At 35.0% G+C, this 15,336-nt stretch overlaps 1 protein-coding gene across 7 annotated transcripts in view; it reads left to right on the top strand.

Annotated features, from left to right (window-relative positions):
* NBEA (neurobeachin) overlaps nt 1–15,336 on the top strand; it is a 490,542-nt gene that overhangs the window by 222,602 nt on the left and 252,604 nt on the right. For all 7 annotated transcript variants that reach the window (XM_065627071.1, XM_065627076.1, XM_065627075.1 and 4 more), the window contains exon 35: nt 5,700–5,761. In XM_065627071.1, the coding sequence (XP_065483143.1) occupies nt 5,700–5,761 (62 nt within the window). The remainder of the gene's footprint in view (nt 1–5,699; nt 5,762–15,336) is intronic.

The following is a 15,336-nucleotide window of genomic DNA, read 5'->3' as shown; positions in this document are numbered from 1 at the left end:
GAACATGCTTTAGTGTCTGTCACCAGCATGAACTGTTCTTGAAACTTCATCATGCCATTCCTAACAAATGTTGAATAGAGTATAAGGACATAGTCTATCAAAAATGGAGACACAATTCATGAGTAGTAATTACTGGTGGAAAATTCCTGCTCTGTTTCTTGGTGCAGAAGTCTGTGAGGATTATGGGCAGAATTGCATGTCCTGGTTCTGGCTGAGATAGAGTTAATTTTCTCCCTAGTAGCTCTTGTAGTGCTGTGTTTTGGATTTAGCATGAGACTAATGTTGATAACACACTGATGTTTTAGTTGTTGCTAAGTAGTGCTTATAGTAAGTCAACGGCTTTTCAGCTTCTCATGCTCTCTCTGCCAGTGAGGAGGTGCACAAGAAGCAGGGAGAGGACATAGCCAGGACAGCTGAATCGAACTGGCAAAAGGGATATTCCATGCCATCTGATGTCATGCTCAGTATATAAACTTGGTGGAGTTGGCTGGGGGAGGAGGGGCAACTGCTGCTTGGGCACTGGCTGGATATTGGTCAACAGGTGGTGAACAATTGCACTGTGTATCACTATTATATATTCTTTTACTATAATTATTATTATTGTGTTTATTATTATCATTATTATTTTCTCTTTCTATCCTATTAAACTACCTTTTTTTTTTTTTTTCCTGGGGGAGTGAGCGAATGGCTATGTGTGGTATTTAGCTCCCTGCCAGGTTAAACCACAACTTACCACAGCATGAGTTATTAGTAATTAGAGTGAACAATTTGAAGCAAAACAATTTTGTTTAAAATACATGGAAGGCTGTATCAGTAGTAAATAGAAGGTAGCTGACCTTACAAAATACAAGTTAAAAAGGAGAATTCTAATATTTTCAGATTTTTTTTGGTCTAGTTTTAGATCCTTACGCTCATTTTGAAGTACATTTTATACACTTTTCATATGTTAATAAAACAATGCATATAACAGCATGTCGTTATTTTGCCATATGCATTTTTTTTCTGTGCAAAGCTCCTGTAGTGTTGATGACACACTGTACAGGAGTAGTAAAGTCCAAGTTTTTGCTGTGAACTGGGTTAAGTGGATTAAACTTTCCCAAGCTTTTTCTTTAGCCATACCTGAGACTTTCAAATAAGTAGAAGCTATAATTGAGTGAAACATTTCTGCAGGCTCTAAAGTGTAGTTAATTGCATCTTTTTTGCTAAGTTGAATGTAAGATATAAAAACATTTAACTTTTGTTTTTGCTAATATTACAATTTATTCCAGTTCCAATAAGGGTTTAAGTTGACACAAAGTAAAATCATTGAAAGAAAATGCAGGCAACCGTTGATAAAGACCAGATGAAATTGTGGCGGTATTCAGTTAGACTCATACACACATTGTATTAATAATACTAAAAAGTTCAAAACCATCAAAACAATCTTATTTCATAAGGATTTTTTTTAAATGATTTTATCAGCCTACATTATATTTCTTCAGCATAGAAATTCACACTGACTAGTTCAGCATGGTGAGTCCAAGGTTTTGAACTCATGACTTCATTAATGCCACAGGCATGACTAAAATAGTATAGTTGAAATGAATCTTTTTTTAGACATTAATAAGTCATAGTGAAAAGAAATAATTAGCATATCTTTGTGCCAACAGAAGAACACTGAAAAAGAAGTCAAGTAAACCAGAGCATTTCAAGATAATTGCCCGACATACATCATTTATTCCAGACTAGCTAAGGTCATGCACTCGATGCTCCCAGTTTTTGCATCCATATATGTGGTCATTGTTGCCATCAAATTGCTGAATTTTGGTGGCTGTATTTAATGGACAGAGAATAGACCATGAAGAAAAGTACTAAAACCAGCAAATATAAAGAGCACATACTCTATTCAGTTGAACAATGACCTTTTTAACCTTTCTGTATGCAGGAAATATCCACTTGTATTTTAGTAATTACATTAGCTTCCTTAATGGCATTTGATACAGATGGTATAGGAAGAAACTTATCTGCAGCTGAAGAATGCAGGCAACAGTTTTAGTTTGAATTCCAAATACTTTTTCTTATTGGAGTTAAGTGGAGGGGAAAGTGAACTGAAAATAGATTTGTGTGCTCTCCTCAAAGAAGCCATTATTTTCAAAGCTTGTTATAAATTTTGATTCTCATTGTGTTAAAACTAGTGAAATTTTGCACACTCTAAAAATCTCCTGTCATATCCTGCAAAATCATTGTTAGTGCATTTGGGACTTAGGAAATTGATCTTTATTCTGATTCATGCTACAAATTCTATTTTTGATTTTCTGAAGATAGCTCAAGCAGTTTGTGCCTTCTGTCTGTAAAACAGGAGCAGAACATTTTCTTCCTCTATTTCCTTTTTTTTTTTTGGTCTGTTAGACTATATACTGTCAGGTGAAGGCAATTATTTTAGTGCCTGTACCAAGCCAGAAGCAGTGAGACAATTCAGTCAAGCTGGACTTCCTAGAACAGAGGATCACACAAATTTAAAAACCAGAAGATTGTTGCAATGATTTTTTTTTTTGGTCTACGTAGGATAAGTTCTGCAGGACAGGGATGATGATTCTTCTTTAACTTTTCCTACAGCTTTTGATTATGTGGGATCTTCATAAACCAGAGATTGCATTCTGAAAGTTTTTCCTCATAGGCAGAGATGGATCTGTCCTCCTTTAGGTCTGATCTGTTTTTATCATTCTCTACTATTGACTCCATAACTCTGATGGTAAACTCTGAAGATTAATTGTGTTTTGCATAGCAGGGAAAAAAAAAAAAAAATCAAATCTTTCCTGCTTAATCCGAAATAAGTGCAAATGGGAAGAAGCACAGGGGACACAGAACTAGAGCCCTTGGCAGCCTGGAAGGAGGAAATGGAGCATATAATGGAGGGTGCACACCTATCCTTGTATGATTTGAGTGGAAGGAGTCCCTGAAGTGAGAGTAGGAGTCTGATAAGTGATGAAATGATGGCCCTGCCATGAATGTTTCACATTTCTATGTTTTGTTTTACTTCAAGGAATGTACGGTATGAATACTTGAAGAGAAAAAATTCTATTTCCTTCTTCCTACTGACCAAGATGCATGGTATTCCCCATTTTCTGTCATGGCTACTCTTATTTTTGCTTATTTATAACTATTTCTGCCGTAGACTGAGCTCTCTGCGAAGGGTGTTCCTTGTGTCCATCTTTGACACCATGAGCTGCTTTTATGACACTTTCCTATCCCCCTCTGTATTTTCACATATGAAAAGTGCTACAGTCTCCAAGATAGTTATGATTCTTTTTGACGTGAAAACCAGCCTCCTAGTACATCAAGTTTTGAATACTATTGGCTATGAAATGTGTTAATGGCTGTTATCAATGGTTGTTTCATCAGCAGGTAATTAGAGAGCAGCTTACACCTGATGGGTGTGCTGATGTGCTAACCAGATGTCAGTTCTGCATTCTCCTCTTTCTTTTTCTTAATTTCACCAAAATCGGTTCCATTCTCTTTTCTGATGTTAGAATGCTCCATCCAAGCTTGCAGCTGATTAGATGTGATATACCAAAAGTTATCAAGTGATACCCATACAAATAGAAAAAAGATATCAGTTTTAGGTCAGATCATCATAGAATCATCAGGCTTTTTAAAAGTATAGTATATAAAAATTCTTATTATTGTAAATAGAAAATTTCGCACTAAGGTTATTATCACTTCCTTCAAACAGAGTGCCCTGTTTTGTTATATATATATGTATATATATAGACAGTGTTTGTGTCATTAAGACTAGATCATCATTATCTGGAAGATAATCATGAGTAGTTATCCTAGCCTTGTGCCATTTTAGGCATGTTTATTTCAATCCATGATCCAAACTTTCTTTTGTATCTTTTGAAGTTACACACGTGGCGTAAGTATCATCACTGTCTTTGAAAGTTATAAACTTCTAATTTAATGAATTAAGTCAGGATATATTCGTTGTCTGTTTCTCTTTAAAGCGTGTATTTTGCGTTGAGTTTTCTACTCTTTTTGGAAATTTGGTGAAGGTGCAAAAAATGAATGCTGATGCATAAACATTTGTTATAATTTAATTAGTTTATTTTTTGTAACTGTGTGATGTAGACATTCGTTCTTTTGATATAAAATCAGAAGTTAAAGCCATATACAAATTTAGAAGACTGTAGCATGGGAATACACTTCCAAGAGCATTATTTTGACTCAATTATGTTTTAACACACCTGAGATCTGATTTTGGAAGAAGATAAGTGAACATGTGACAGAAAATATTTTGGGTTTTTTTTTTTTTTTTAGTTTTACAGAATATAAAGTGGATTCATAATAAACCAGAGAACATTCTGTGATTAAAATATTTGATGTCTGTGCTACCTGCAGTGGCTTAAGTGTAGAGTCTGTCTTGTGTTTGGATTTTCTTTGTCAGCTTTCAAACAGTGGAGGTAGCCTGCAGGTGATAAGTATCCCATTAATCTTTCTGATCCTCTAGCACTTGAGCATGAGAATAGCTGATCAATTACAGCAATTGTCTCCCTAAATGAGCTTTGCACATCTGCCTCTTATTTCATTAGTTAACTGTCTGCCCATATATCTGATAGAATGGAATACTAGTGGCTTCTTACAGCTTGTTCTGTGTTACTGTACAATAAGGATGAGGTTGTTAGCAAAATGAGCACAAAAGGGTGTTTATCCACTCCCCCCAATAAATATACATGCCATTGTGTAGGAGTGCTTTTGTCTCTAATCGCTGTTTGTAGAAACCTACTTAAAGCACATCACTTTGCTCTTCAGCTTCCCGTTTGGTCCTTAGCTGAAAGCTTTATATTTGTGTATTTATCATTTTTATAACACAACCAGTGTTTCCATGCCCTAAACTATCATGTCATTGTGTTGCCTGTACGATTTTAGATAACAGAAGCTGCCATATATGAAGTTAACAATAGAAGTGAATTTCCCTCCTTGTCTCTTTACAATACATCTTTTAAATGCTTAGATATGATATCCCTCTCTCAGAAAGCAGATTTGAATTTCCAAAGCTGCAAACAACTATTTACAATAGTGGCCGTGTTATCAGGTATTGATTATTCAAATTTAGTACAAAACAGTAACAGTTACACTGCATAATTCAATGGTTTTTTTTTTAAGAAACGTAGCCTACAAATTACAGGTTATAATTTTAATAAAAACAAGATTTCATGTGAGTGCCTCTTTCATTAATACTCAAGCTTTTGATTGCAGGAAAAACAATTACCAGATGATAATTAAAATGATTTCTAAGCAAAGACCTTATTCTATATCTGTTTATATCTGATCAGTTTATTTTTAAGATTTTACAGGATTTAGTATTCAAAGGGGGTTTTTTTTATGTTTATCATATATTCAATAAATCTGGGTGATATAGATAGGTAGTTATTTATTTATTTAGCCAAATAGTGAACTAAGCTAAATACCAAAAAGGCTTAATGAAAAAACGGTCTGTCTTGAAACGAGTGTAAGTTATTCCAGGGGATTCTTTGATACTTTCTGAAAACATAGATGTGTTTGAATCTGAAATTCTCAGATAATTGTGTTTAAAACTTGTTTCAGTGAATTTGAGTGACAAAAAATACACAACAGATATGTTGTGGAATTTCTGAAACCATGGAGCTGTAATAATTAAATATCACCAATCTTTTCCATTCATTTTTGACTGTTTATTGCAGGTCTGGTTTGTATGAAGTCGAGTACTTCGGTGGTTGAACTTGTTATGCTGCTTTGTTCACAGGTAAGACATTCTCTGGTTTTAATTGTATCAGTTTCTTTGCATAGTGCTGGATTACTGCCAGACTACGAATTGCATCTTGCTGTTTGTTTCATTCTTGCATTTCAGTATATGAAAATAAAAATTAATCTCTTCTATTAGCATATAAATTGTAGATATTTTTAATACATTCCATAGTTTCTTTACATTCACAGGGTATACGATGTGGTTTTGCATTTGTTTTATAGAAGTGTATGGATGTATGTTATGCACTTTCTCTGTGTATGAACTCTCTCTCAAGCCAGTTCTTACTTGGAATACGTAAATAGGATACTGTTTTCATAATTTTATGTTGAAATTTGGTTTTGAATTAGTAATTTTTCAAAACCTTACTTTGTGGTGACTTTATTACTTTGACAAGCATGGCATAACTTATTGCATATTTTATATAGCTGTCAATATATAAAAAAATGGAGGAACATGGCTTAGGTAGTCTTCAAGAACTGTCAGAAGCAGATCATTTCCATTTTAAAAATGCTGTGGTTATTTTTTTTTTTTTTTTGCATAACAGTAATGGGTTTCTCAGAAATCTGAATCAATTATCATTTTGAATTGCTTTCACAAGTAAAATATTCAAAACTAATATAATTTCTGATACTGTTTGGGTTGTTTATATCTCAATTTTAACTGTATTTGTTTTTACAGAAGTGTTACTGGCTAGTTTAATATATATCCTTTTACTATAAACTGCCGGTAATAAGTTATCAACAAACATTTTAGAACTTTTGCTCATTTTGTAAAATATAAGAAAAATATGATGACCTAACAGATCCAAATAACAAGTTTTTACATTTCTCTAAAGACTTATTAACAGTACCCTATACAAAGTTCCCCACAGATTTATCATACCATTTAAACCAAGTTATCATATAAAATGCCCAGGTTAACTTGTTATATTATTACCAAGGGAAATTACTTGTTTGTAGCTTTACTTTAGCATTCGCTGCTGCACACTGAGAACATGCACCAAAAAATTACCGAAAATGCATGAGTTTCTAGGAGTAATTGAAGATTTTCTTTTGAGGAATCTATCTGAAGATAATTAACATTTACAACTGATCTGGGGGAGGGAGCTCCAACTTACCTGCTGTTTGCCAGTCCGTAGGTTATGTTTCTTCAAGCTTGTGTCATAAGGAAATCATTAAATATTGTTTTCCTTTTTTTTCTCTCATTTTTTTTTTTCCTTCCTCTTCTAGCCAGGGTGGATATTGGTTAGGGAAAAGTAAAAGAAAAATACAACCCTGGCAGGAATCCTCAGTGGGGTTTGAACTTCAAACCTTCTCCAGCAGGGCACTTGAAAAATTTGTTACCTAATGGTGAAGTCCTGGGTTACAGGAAAGTACCAAAATATCCATTGAGGCTTCTGAGCTCTATGTTCATGTCATGCAACCTTTCTTTTTTTCTTTTTTCTTTTTTTTTTTAGCAGCTTTTGAAACATTTTCTTGAGGGAAGGAATAACTTAGAGTCCTTTCTTCCCTAGCCTTTGGTGTTTTACTGCAGTTCTCAGGAAGAAAGTGGAATGCAGCATTAGGGTCTAGTGTCTTTGATGGCCTCATCATCTAATCATAGGTTTAACATTACTCATTTGCTGGCTCCAGGAATTCCTGCCATTAAGGGCCCTAGAGATGAAACTTTGCCTCAAATATTGATTGAAAGGAAGAGAGAGAAATTTAAGCTCTTTCTGCGGTGCTTTTTTCTTCAGACATCCCAGTAAAGCTATGTAACAAATGCAGCTAAATCAATTTGTTATTTTTATGACTACTTTATGTGTTATTTATTATTTAAAAACATTTTACTATTTTTAAAATAAGCTTTATTTTATATTTGAAATAATATCAAAAGCCTAATAATTTTGAAATTTTGAACATTTATTCATTTCCTTCAATGTTTGCTTGGGAGACCTATTTTCCATCTACCCAATGACTTGGGGCAATTGCAAGCTTTTGGTTTTTATACCTCATCTGATACTTCGAAGTTGTTTCCTTATCTACTAAATGAGGAAAGTTTTGTATCCTGATGTCCACTTTTTACTAAGTACTTCAGAAGCTAATGCTGTAATATTTGTGAGTGATGTTAAATGTTTCTACAGGAATTGGTCAACAGGGGGCTGTAGCAATGCAAATTGTATTCTCCTCCCCTCACCTTCCAGAATTATTGCTTCTGTAAATTGCATCTGCATAGGATATTGTATTTAATCCTATAGGTGTCATAAGAGTCAGGTCTGTAGTTCTATTCATCTGCAGGAAAAATTCAGTTCATTTTACCTATTTACATTTACATTTTTAAACTATTTGTCAAGAGAAAACACAAAGTAAATGCTATAAAAATACCAGTACAAAAGACGACTAGAAGAAGAGTATGGCGGAGAGACAAATATCGTAATCCAGCCTATAGTTTACAGAATTTGCAATCAGGAGTTTAGGAGATGTCGCCCACAGCAAATGAGGTTAACTCATCTCTGTTACAAAACAGATAGTGCTACCTGAGCTTTTCCGTATGATAACTGAGTAATGTGAACTGGAAAGACTATATGAAGTACTGTGGTTTTTAGTAATCCTAATGCAGCTATCGCTTTTCTTCCTAACATGGGTAAATCCTTCATATTCAAATTGAATGACATTTTATAGATTATGTGGGGAAGTTCAAACTGTGTCATTCAAAAGATAGATGATGATATTAAAAACCTTTGAAACATACAATTTTGTTTGCACAGAACAAAGTAACTTTAGACATTGAGAAGGAAAGGGAAATGCGAAGTTTGTTTTCCTTTCATTTGCTACAGCAAATTAGATGCTTTTATGCTCTTTATGTTGGAAATTCCATGTTAATGACTACAGATTAGCAAGGATGTCAGACTTTTTTTTTTCTTATCTGAGCTCCTGAATAAAATCAACATTGCCAGGGGCTCATGTCCAAGGTATGGTCTAAATTTACATGAAATATCACATTACAAATGTCTGAAGGTACATGTCATGGATAATTCAGTTCATATGGGCAGCCTTTTAGACTCTGAGGGATATGCAATCAAGCCTTTCCCCCAAAGGAATTTGGAGTTTCTGTGAAAAATACATTTTAAGTTCTAATGGAACTCCTGTAGGGATAGTGCATCATTTGGGGATTTAGGAAAGAACAAAAAGTTCCACTCTTTCTGTTTTCAGAATCTCTCTTGCACTGTAACTTGCTTCCCTGAACCCATTTTCTTTTTCCTAGTATCATCTACTTCACTAGATTAGAATTTAGGTTAATTTGAAGACCTTATTTGCTTTATTTATGATATAAACCAAAAGCATACAATCAAGTACTTGAAATATATTTTTTCTGGATAATTGATAATAAACATATAATGATTTTCACTTTTCATAAAACAGGCATTTTCGTTTGGATTTAGTCTATTTTAACATAAAACAGATAAAGATGTGTTATGTTTGACAAGATCTGTGCTTGATTAGCTGGTCTTTGTTCCCTCAGCTTAGTTGAGCATGTCACAGCTGTGTTGCTGTTGGAGCAGCAGATTTCTTCAATAAACCATACATTAAAAAAATAAAATAATTTTTGCAGTTTAGTTCCTTCTTACATCAGATTTAGATTTCAGTTAGTTTTTTTCCTTTTTTTTTTTTTTTTTCCTTTCGTGGCCAAAGCACTACAATAGCTTCTAATTACTTCCAGACCTTTTGCAATTTTTTTCTCTTTGGGGATACAGCTTCTGCAGAAAGTGAATGATGTTATCCCAAAGGTGTTTTACCTCATGCCACTTGCATTTTTCTGTATCTTATCTATTAACAGGGGAAATTAATTTTCTTAGAGAATACTGTCTTAGTATTTAAGACATCTTGCTATTTGACCTGTTTAAAAATATAACTATTATAATGGATAAATGGTTACTTTAGGAAAGAAATACTATGTCATTTGAGATTATAGAATACCAGGCAAATTTTCAGATTTTGTAGTTGTCAATACATCATTCATTCTGTTGATTTTCCCTCCTCCATGTTGGAAGTTTGATCAAGATTGTAATTTGGGAGCCTCCAAAGGAAATATCAAAACTGGAATGAAAATAATCCGCTTCTGAATCACTGTGTTGAGGAAAAATATTTACTTTAGATCCTATCTCTTGTAAATAGATTTTTACCAGAAAAACTTTATGAGGAGTGGGGAAAAGGATATACATGACCAAGAAATGTTTTACTTAAAACTGGCAATTAAAACCTGTTAGGAGATTCTCAACTAAAAGATAATACATGGTCCCTCTTATAATTGAACTGTAGGTAGATTCTGTAAGTTATTTACTTTTATGAAAAATTATAGAACTTAAAATGCCTTAAATAAAACAAACTACACCAGGAGTTTATTCATAACTTGACAAACCCCGATATGTAATTAATGGGTATGCTGAGCTTCAGCTAAGCCTTTCAGATGTTGGTTAACAGTGCGAGCCTCATAAATGAGTTTATTGTTTTATCTATTGTTTTATCACATTGTTTTATCTATTAACCTGGAAACTTAGAAGCCGCTTGGGCTGAGTTCAGTCTGTTGCTCCATATCACAGACAGCCATTCAGTACATACTTAATCAAAAAAGATCTGTGAAGGATCTGCTCCCATGTAGCAGAGTCCATAAAACACTTTCCAGCAGTTTAACGCATATAAAATGTAATAGTTGTATACTACTATGTATACTGCAGCAATCAAAACTATAAAGTGGCAGAAGGGGGCAGGGGGTAAGGTGGGTGAGTGCATTGCCTGTTGTCCTAAGCGGCAAGAAAAAATTTGAAACAATATGAAGAAATTAATTCCACTCCAAGGAGGGGTTAAAAAAAAAAGAAAAAAAAAAAAAAGGTGCCTTGCCAGTGCAAGTTTGAAGCAAATTCTCACTGAGTAAATTTGGTGATAGGTTTAGTTCTAAGAATATACACAGACCTATCAACCAGGCCCTAGAGAGATTTCAGTACACATTAGCACATCTAGATGTGCATTCTGTCTCAAAGTATGGGATGGATAGCCCTTAGGCTTCAGAAACTGGCAGCTGCCCAACACAGAAACCAAGCAGCTGAAGAAATTCTCTTAGAAATGCTTTTCTGCTCCCTACAGCTTACCAGAAACAGCCCTGAAGTGTAGGTTTCATAGAACAGAAACACAATCCATGCTTTTTCATACTAAATGTACTCTATTGAAAGCTTTCTAGAAAAGTTCAAGTAGGAATTCTCTGCTCTGCTGCACAGTCGCTTCTTATCAAGCACCATCCTCACAGGTATCTCACATGTCTCCATCTTAAGACACTTATTTCTATACTACACAATTTGTGTGTCTATTTTACATTTTGATATTATACGTTATTAGAACCCTTTTGATTATCATTATAGATTTATTTATAATGATTTTGTATGTATTTGCTCCTGTTGCCAGTATTAGACTCAATTTTGATTATGCTTATTGGCCCTTATTTATTCCCTCCAAAGGTATTCCTAGAGTTCTCATACTCCTTAACTTTTGTTTGGCAAGTTATAGCTCTTTAAGAGTAACTGTGATAGCGGCACACTAACAGAAGTGTTTGCTATTTGTCTTTTTGACACCAACTGCAGTAGGAAGGCTGAAGAAAAGTGATCTGGACTACTGTGTCCAGTTCTCGGCTCTCCAGTTCGGGAAGGACAAGGAATTACTGGAGGGAGTCCAGCAGAGGGCTACGAAGGTGATTAGGGGTCCGAAGCATCTTTCTTATGAGGAGAGACTGAGAGAGCTGGGTCTGTTCAGCCTGGAGAAGAGAAGGCTGAGAGGGGATCTCATCAATGTTTATAAATATCTCAAGGGTGGATGTCAAGAGGATGGGACCAAACTCCTTTCAGTGGTGCCCAATGATAGGATGAGGGCCAACGGACACAGACTGAAGTACAGGAGGTTCCTTCTGAATATGAGGAGGAACTTTTACTTTGAGGGTGCCAGAGCACTGGAACAGGCTGCCCAGAGAGGTTGTAGAGTCTTTTTCTCTGGAGACATTCAAGACCTGCCTGGACACATTCCTGTGCAATCTACTCTAGGTGAACCTGCTTTGGCAGGTGGGTTGGACTAGATATCTCCAGAGGTCCCTTCCAACCCTAACCATTCTGTGTGATTCTGTGTGTCATAATGACTTCTCTTAAATCTAAAGAAAAATGAATCTGGAACTAATCTACTTTGGAAGTTAAATCTGCTATAACTTCAATGGTGAAATAAGGTTGGTTATGCAAATTCCTATGGAGGTGTATTTTTTTACTCTTTCCTAATCAGGAAGCAAGTTGGATGTTATACCTTTGGCCATGTTTTCCCATCTGTCCTGTTGGATTATCCACTGTCGCTGTATTTCTACCAATGTGACTAGGAGGAGACAATGCTGCAGATCATGTCACTGCAAAAGTCTGAATTAAAATTTGATCAAGGATACATAGAAGCACACATGCAAACGTACAGAAACTTATTTTTTCAATAATCTGTTTTTCCAGTGGATCTTGAAAACAGTTATCCTAACAAAGTTCTGGATCTGCTACACTGCTTCTGTCCTGCAGCTTCTTCTCCTTTAACCGCACTTTTGTACCAGTGCTGATATTCATAAGACAGAAACACATCTGAAAACTGTTCAGACATTTGTTTCCTGGATTAGTGGGTTAAGCTGGCTGAGACCCTAGTTTGAAAACCACCAGAGCTACTCAAAGAGAAGGATTCAGGATTGCAAACGTGGGAGCACAGAGGAGAAGAGAGAAAACTTCTTATGTTTTTGTAGCAGCAAGCTGTTAATTCAGATCTCTGCATCAAAATACTCTTAGGCTTCAGTTTCAATGTTCAGCTTAGGCTTCTCTCTGGCCCAAATAACACTGGCAGAGGTATCATGTCTTCTCCATGCCTAGCTCCATATTCCTGCTCACTCCCTTTCACCATTACATGCAATGGTGGAAACAGTCACATGAAAATTCAAAGTAACTCTGGATTAGATAGTAATTCTTAACTGATTGTACTTCTAGAGTAGCCACGAAAGCAATAGCTCAATGCAGGTAGCAGGGGGAATGGCACAGGCTGGAGGAAGAAAAGACTGCCCCATGGCAGTCAAGAAAAAAAAAAAAAAGAGAAAAAAAGTTAAAACCAAAAAAATCCCACAGATTGTCACACATGGGACAAAGCACTAGAAAGGTATATGAAAATGCCAGTAATGTAGCTCCAAATTGAGGGTTTGTAGCTTCACATTTTGTTACAGACTCAAATTCAATTTCACTAAATAGTCTTTGTAGTTGAAACAAGTACTTTCTCTAATATTGTCATCCTATTTGGACTATATAAAGGTTCAGCAAGAGAGAAACAACATTTCTACTGTGTCAGTTATTATCAAATATGGTACAGCTTAAACATGTACTTACATTCTGATGTTGATTTGGGGCTCTCCACAATTCAGAGCACAGCCTATAGACAAATAGGTTGTTATACACACTTAGTGTAATTTCTGAAACCAGAAATAAACTCCAGTACAAGCTACAGAGGAAGGAGAAAACCTTTTCCTTTATATTTTTTTAATCTAGTAATTAAGTGGTTTGTTGGGAGGGGGCAATGTATTTTGTTTTATTTCCCCCACTGTGTTTCTCACTTGCCTTATAGAATTCTGGAAGTTTTCCAAAATGTGATAATTTTGCATTCTTTCTTTTTACGTATGCTAAGGGAGTGTCAGAATTTTCTTGCATTGATTTCTTGTCCATGTGTAGAATATCTTCCAGCCTTATCTCAATCTTTTTCTGTTGACCTTCTGCTTCTGATAATCTAACTTCCAAATGGAAACCATCACTGTATTCTTTACTACTTGTTGGACAGTTTACTTTCTTGCTTACTCTGTGAGATGTCCTTCCAGATCCTCGTATACTCAGAAAACTACTTCTGTGGGTGCCTTTAGTAATAAGCAGGTTTTCTTCTTTAATATCTTACCTACACCAGAGTTACCATGGAGCTTCTGGTCGTTCCTCTTGCCTGTCAGACTAATTTTCTTAAAAATATGCCAAAGAGTATATTTATTACACATCAGTGAGATGCTGATCTGAATGTCTTCTAGATTTGTGGCAAAACAGGCAGGATCAGAAAACTGAAAGAATTACTTTCCTCATATCCTAACATGGCAAAGTGTCTTCTTAAGTTAGTTATAATTGAGAAGGATCTTGGGTCAGAGAAAAACACCTAGACAGTCAGAAAGAGTCAACTGGTATTTCTTAAAGGGCTGAGAAAAGGTAAAAAATCTCATTATTGGAGGCCATCATTGTTAATAAATATACCGTAGTTTGGGGGGCTTCATTATATATCTAATGGAGTAGTTTTCTTTACATCAAATAGTTTTATCTTTAGTGGTGCATTTTGGAAGACTTCAAATTAGTTATCTACCTTTAACATGAGAGATTGGTTGAGTAATAAGTGGACTGGCTTTTGGGATTAATAGCTGTGCGTAACAACACATGTTGTTAATAGTAATTTTAGTATCTCTTGAATGGAGAACTATTTTTCCAGACAGAAAGGAAGCTCGAGAAGTTACGGAGATGTGTATAACTCCTAGCACATATCTTCTGTCTGCATTAGAAGATATGCAGAATGTTTACGAGGTGATTAAGGTTAATACTGTATTATCTAGATAAATTTGGGCATTTCCCTTGTGTTGCTTGGATAATGTGTTTTTGCAATTGTGGATTTTTTTTTCTCTGCTAAGATAACAATGAAATGTTCCTCTGGGAATGTTTGACTTCATTTCCAAGATATATTGGGCAATTACCACAGGTGATCAGAAGGGCAAGGCTCTGTGTGTTTTCAAAAAAGCAAAAAATGAACATTACTCCAGGTCAAGAAAATAGAGAAAAAAATTAGGCTTTAGTCTTGTAAAAGTGAAATCTAAAACTTCCTGTTACATTTGCTGCATTGTTAAAGTCATATTCACATAAATAGTGTTGTGAAAGTTTCACATTCTTTTCCTTTCTGCGATTTGGCTATAAGCCTGCGTACTCCAGTTTGCCTTCCAGAAGGATGTCGTCAGTCATTCTGCAACTTCCTTATTGTGGGAAATAGTCACTTTTAAAATGGATGACCTATCATAAAATCCTAAAATTGATCTCAAATTTACTTGAAAGAGTAGACCAAAAATACGTTTTATTTATCATATATCAGCAGTATACACGTGAGTGTGAGAGAAGGTTAAAGGCAGTAAAATTGTAATTCTTAGATGTGATTCTCATTCCAAACAATAGTGGAAGGTTTTAAGACTCCAATATCTTTAGTTCAGTTCTTCTAGGAATGGTAGCGACAATCCTATGATCTTAAAAGCTGTATAATCTTCTCAGAAATTTATGAGGCTGTATCTTGAAATCAGCTGTTTTTTCTGGTTTTACCTATTTTTAATGGACATGGTTTTCTGCCTTAAAGAAACATTTCCTTCAATCTTGTAACATTCCCTTTGACTCTTTCCTCTTGAATGAAGTAAACCAAGTTATTGGTGATTTTAGAAGATAACTTCACAACACGGACTTCAAACCCAAGCTAAATTACATGCATGTT

Source organism: Caloenas nicobarica, chromosome 1, assembly GCF_036013445.1.
Source record: "Caloenas nicobarica isolate bCalNic1 chromosome 1, bCalNic1.hap1, whole genome shotgun sequence".
Taxonomy (NCBI): Eukaryota; Metazoa; Chordata; class Aves; order Columbiformes; family Columbidae; genus Caloenas; species Caloenas nicobarica.
The sequence above is the reverse complement of the archived record's forward strand: the minus strand, read 5'-3'. Positions and strand labels throughout refer to the sequence as shown.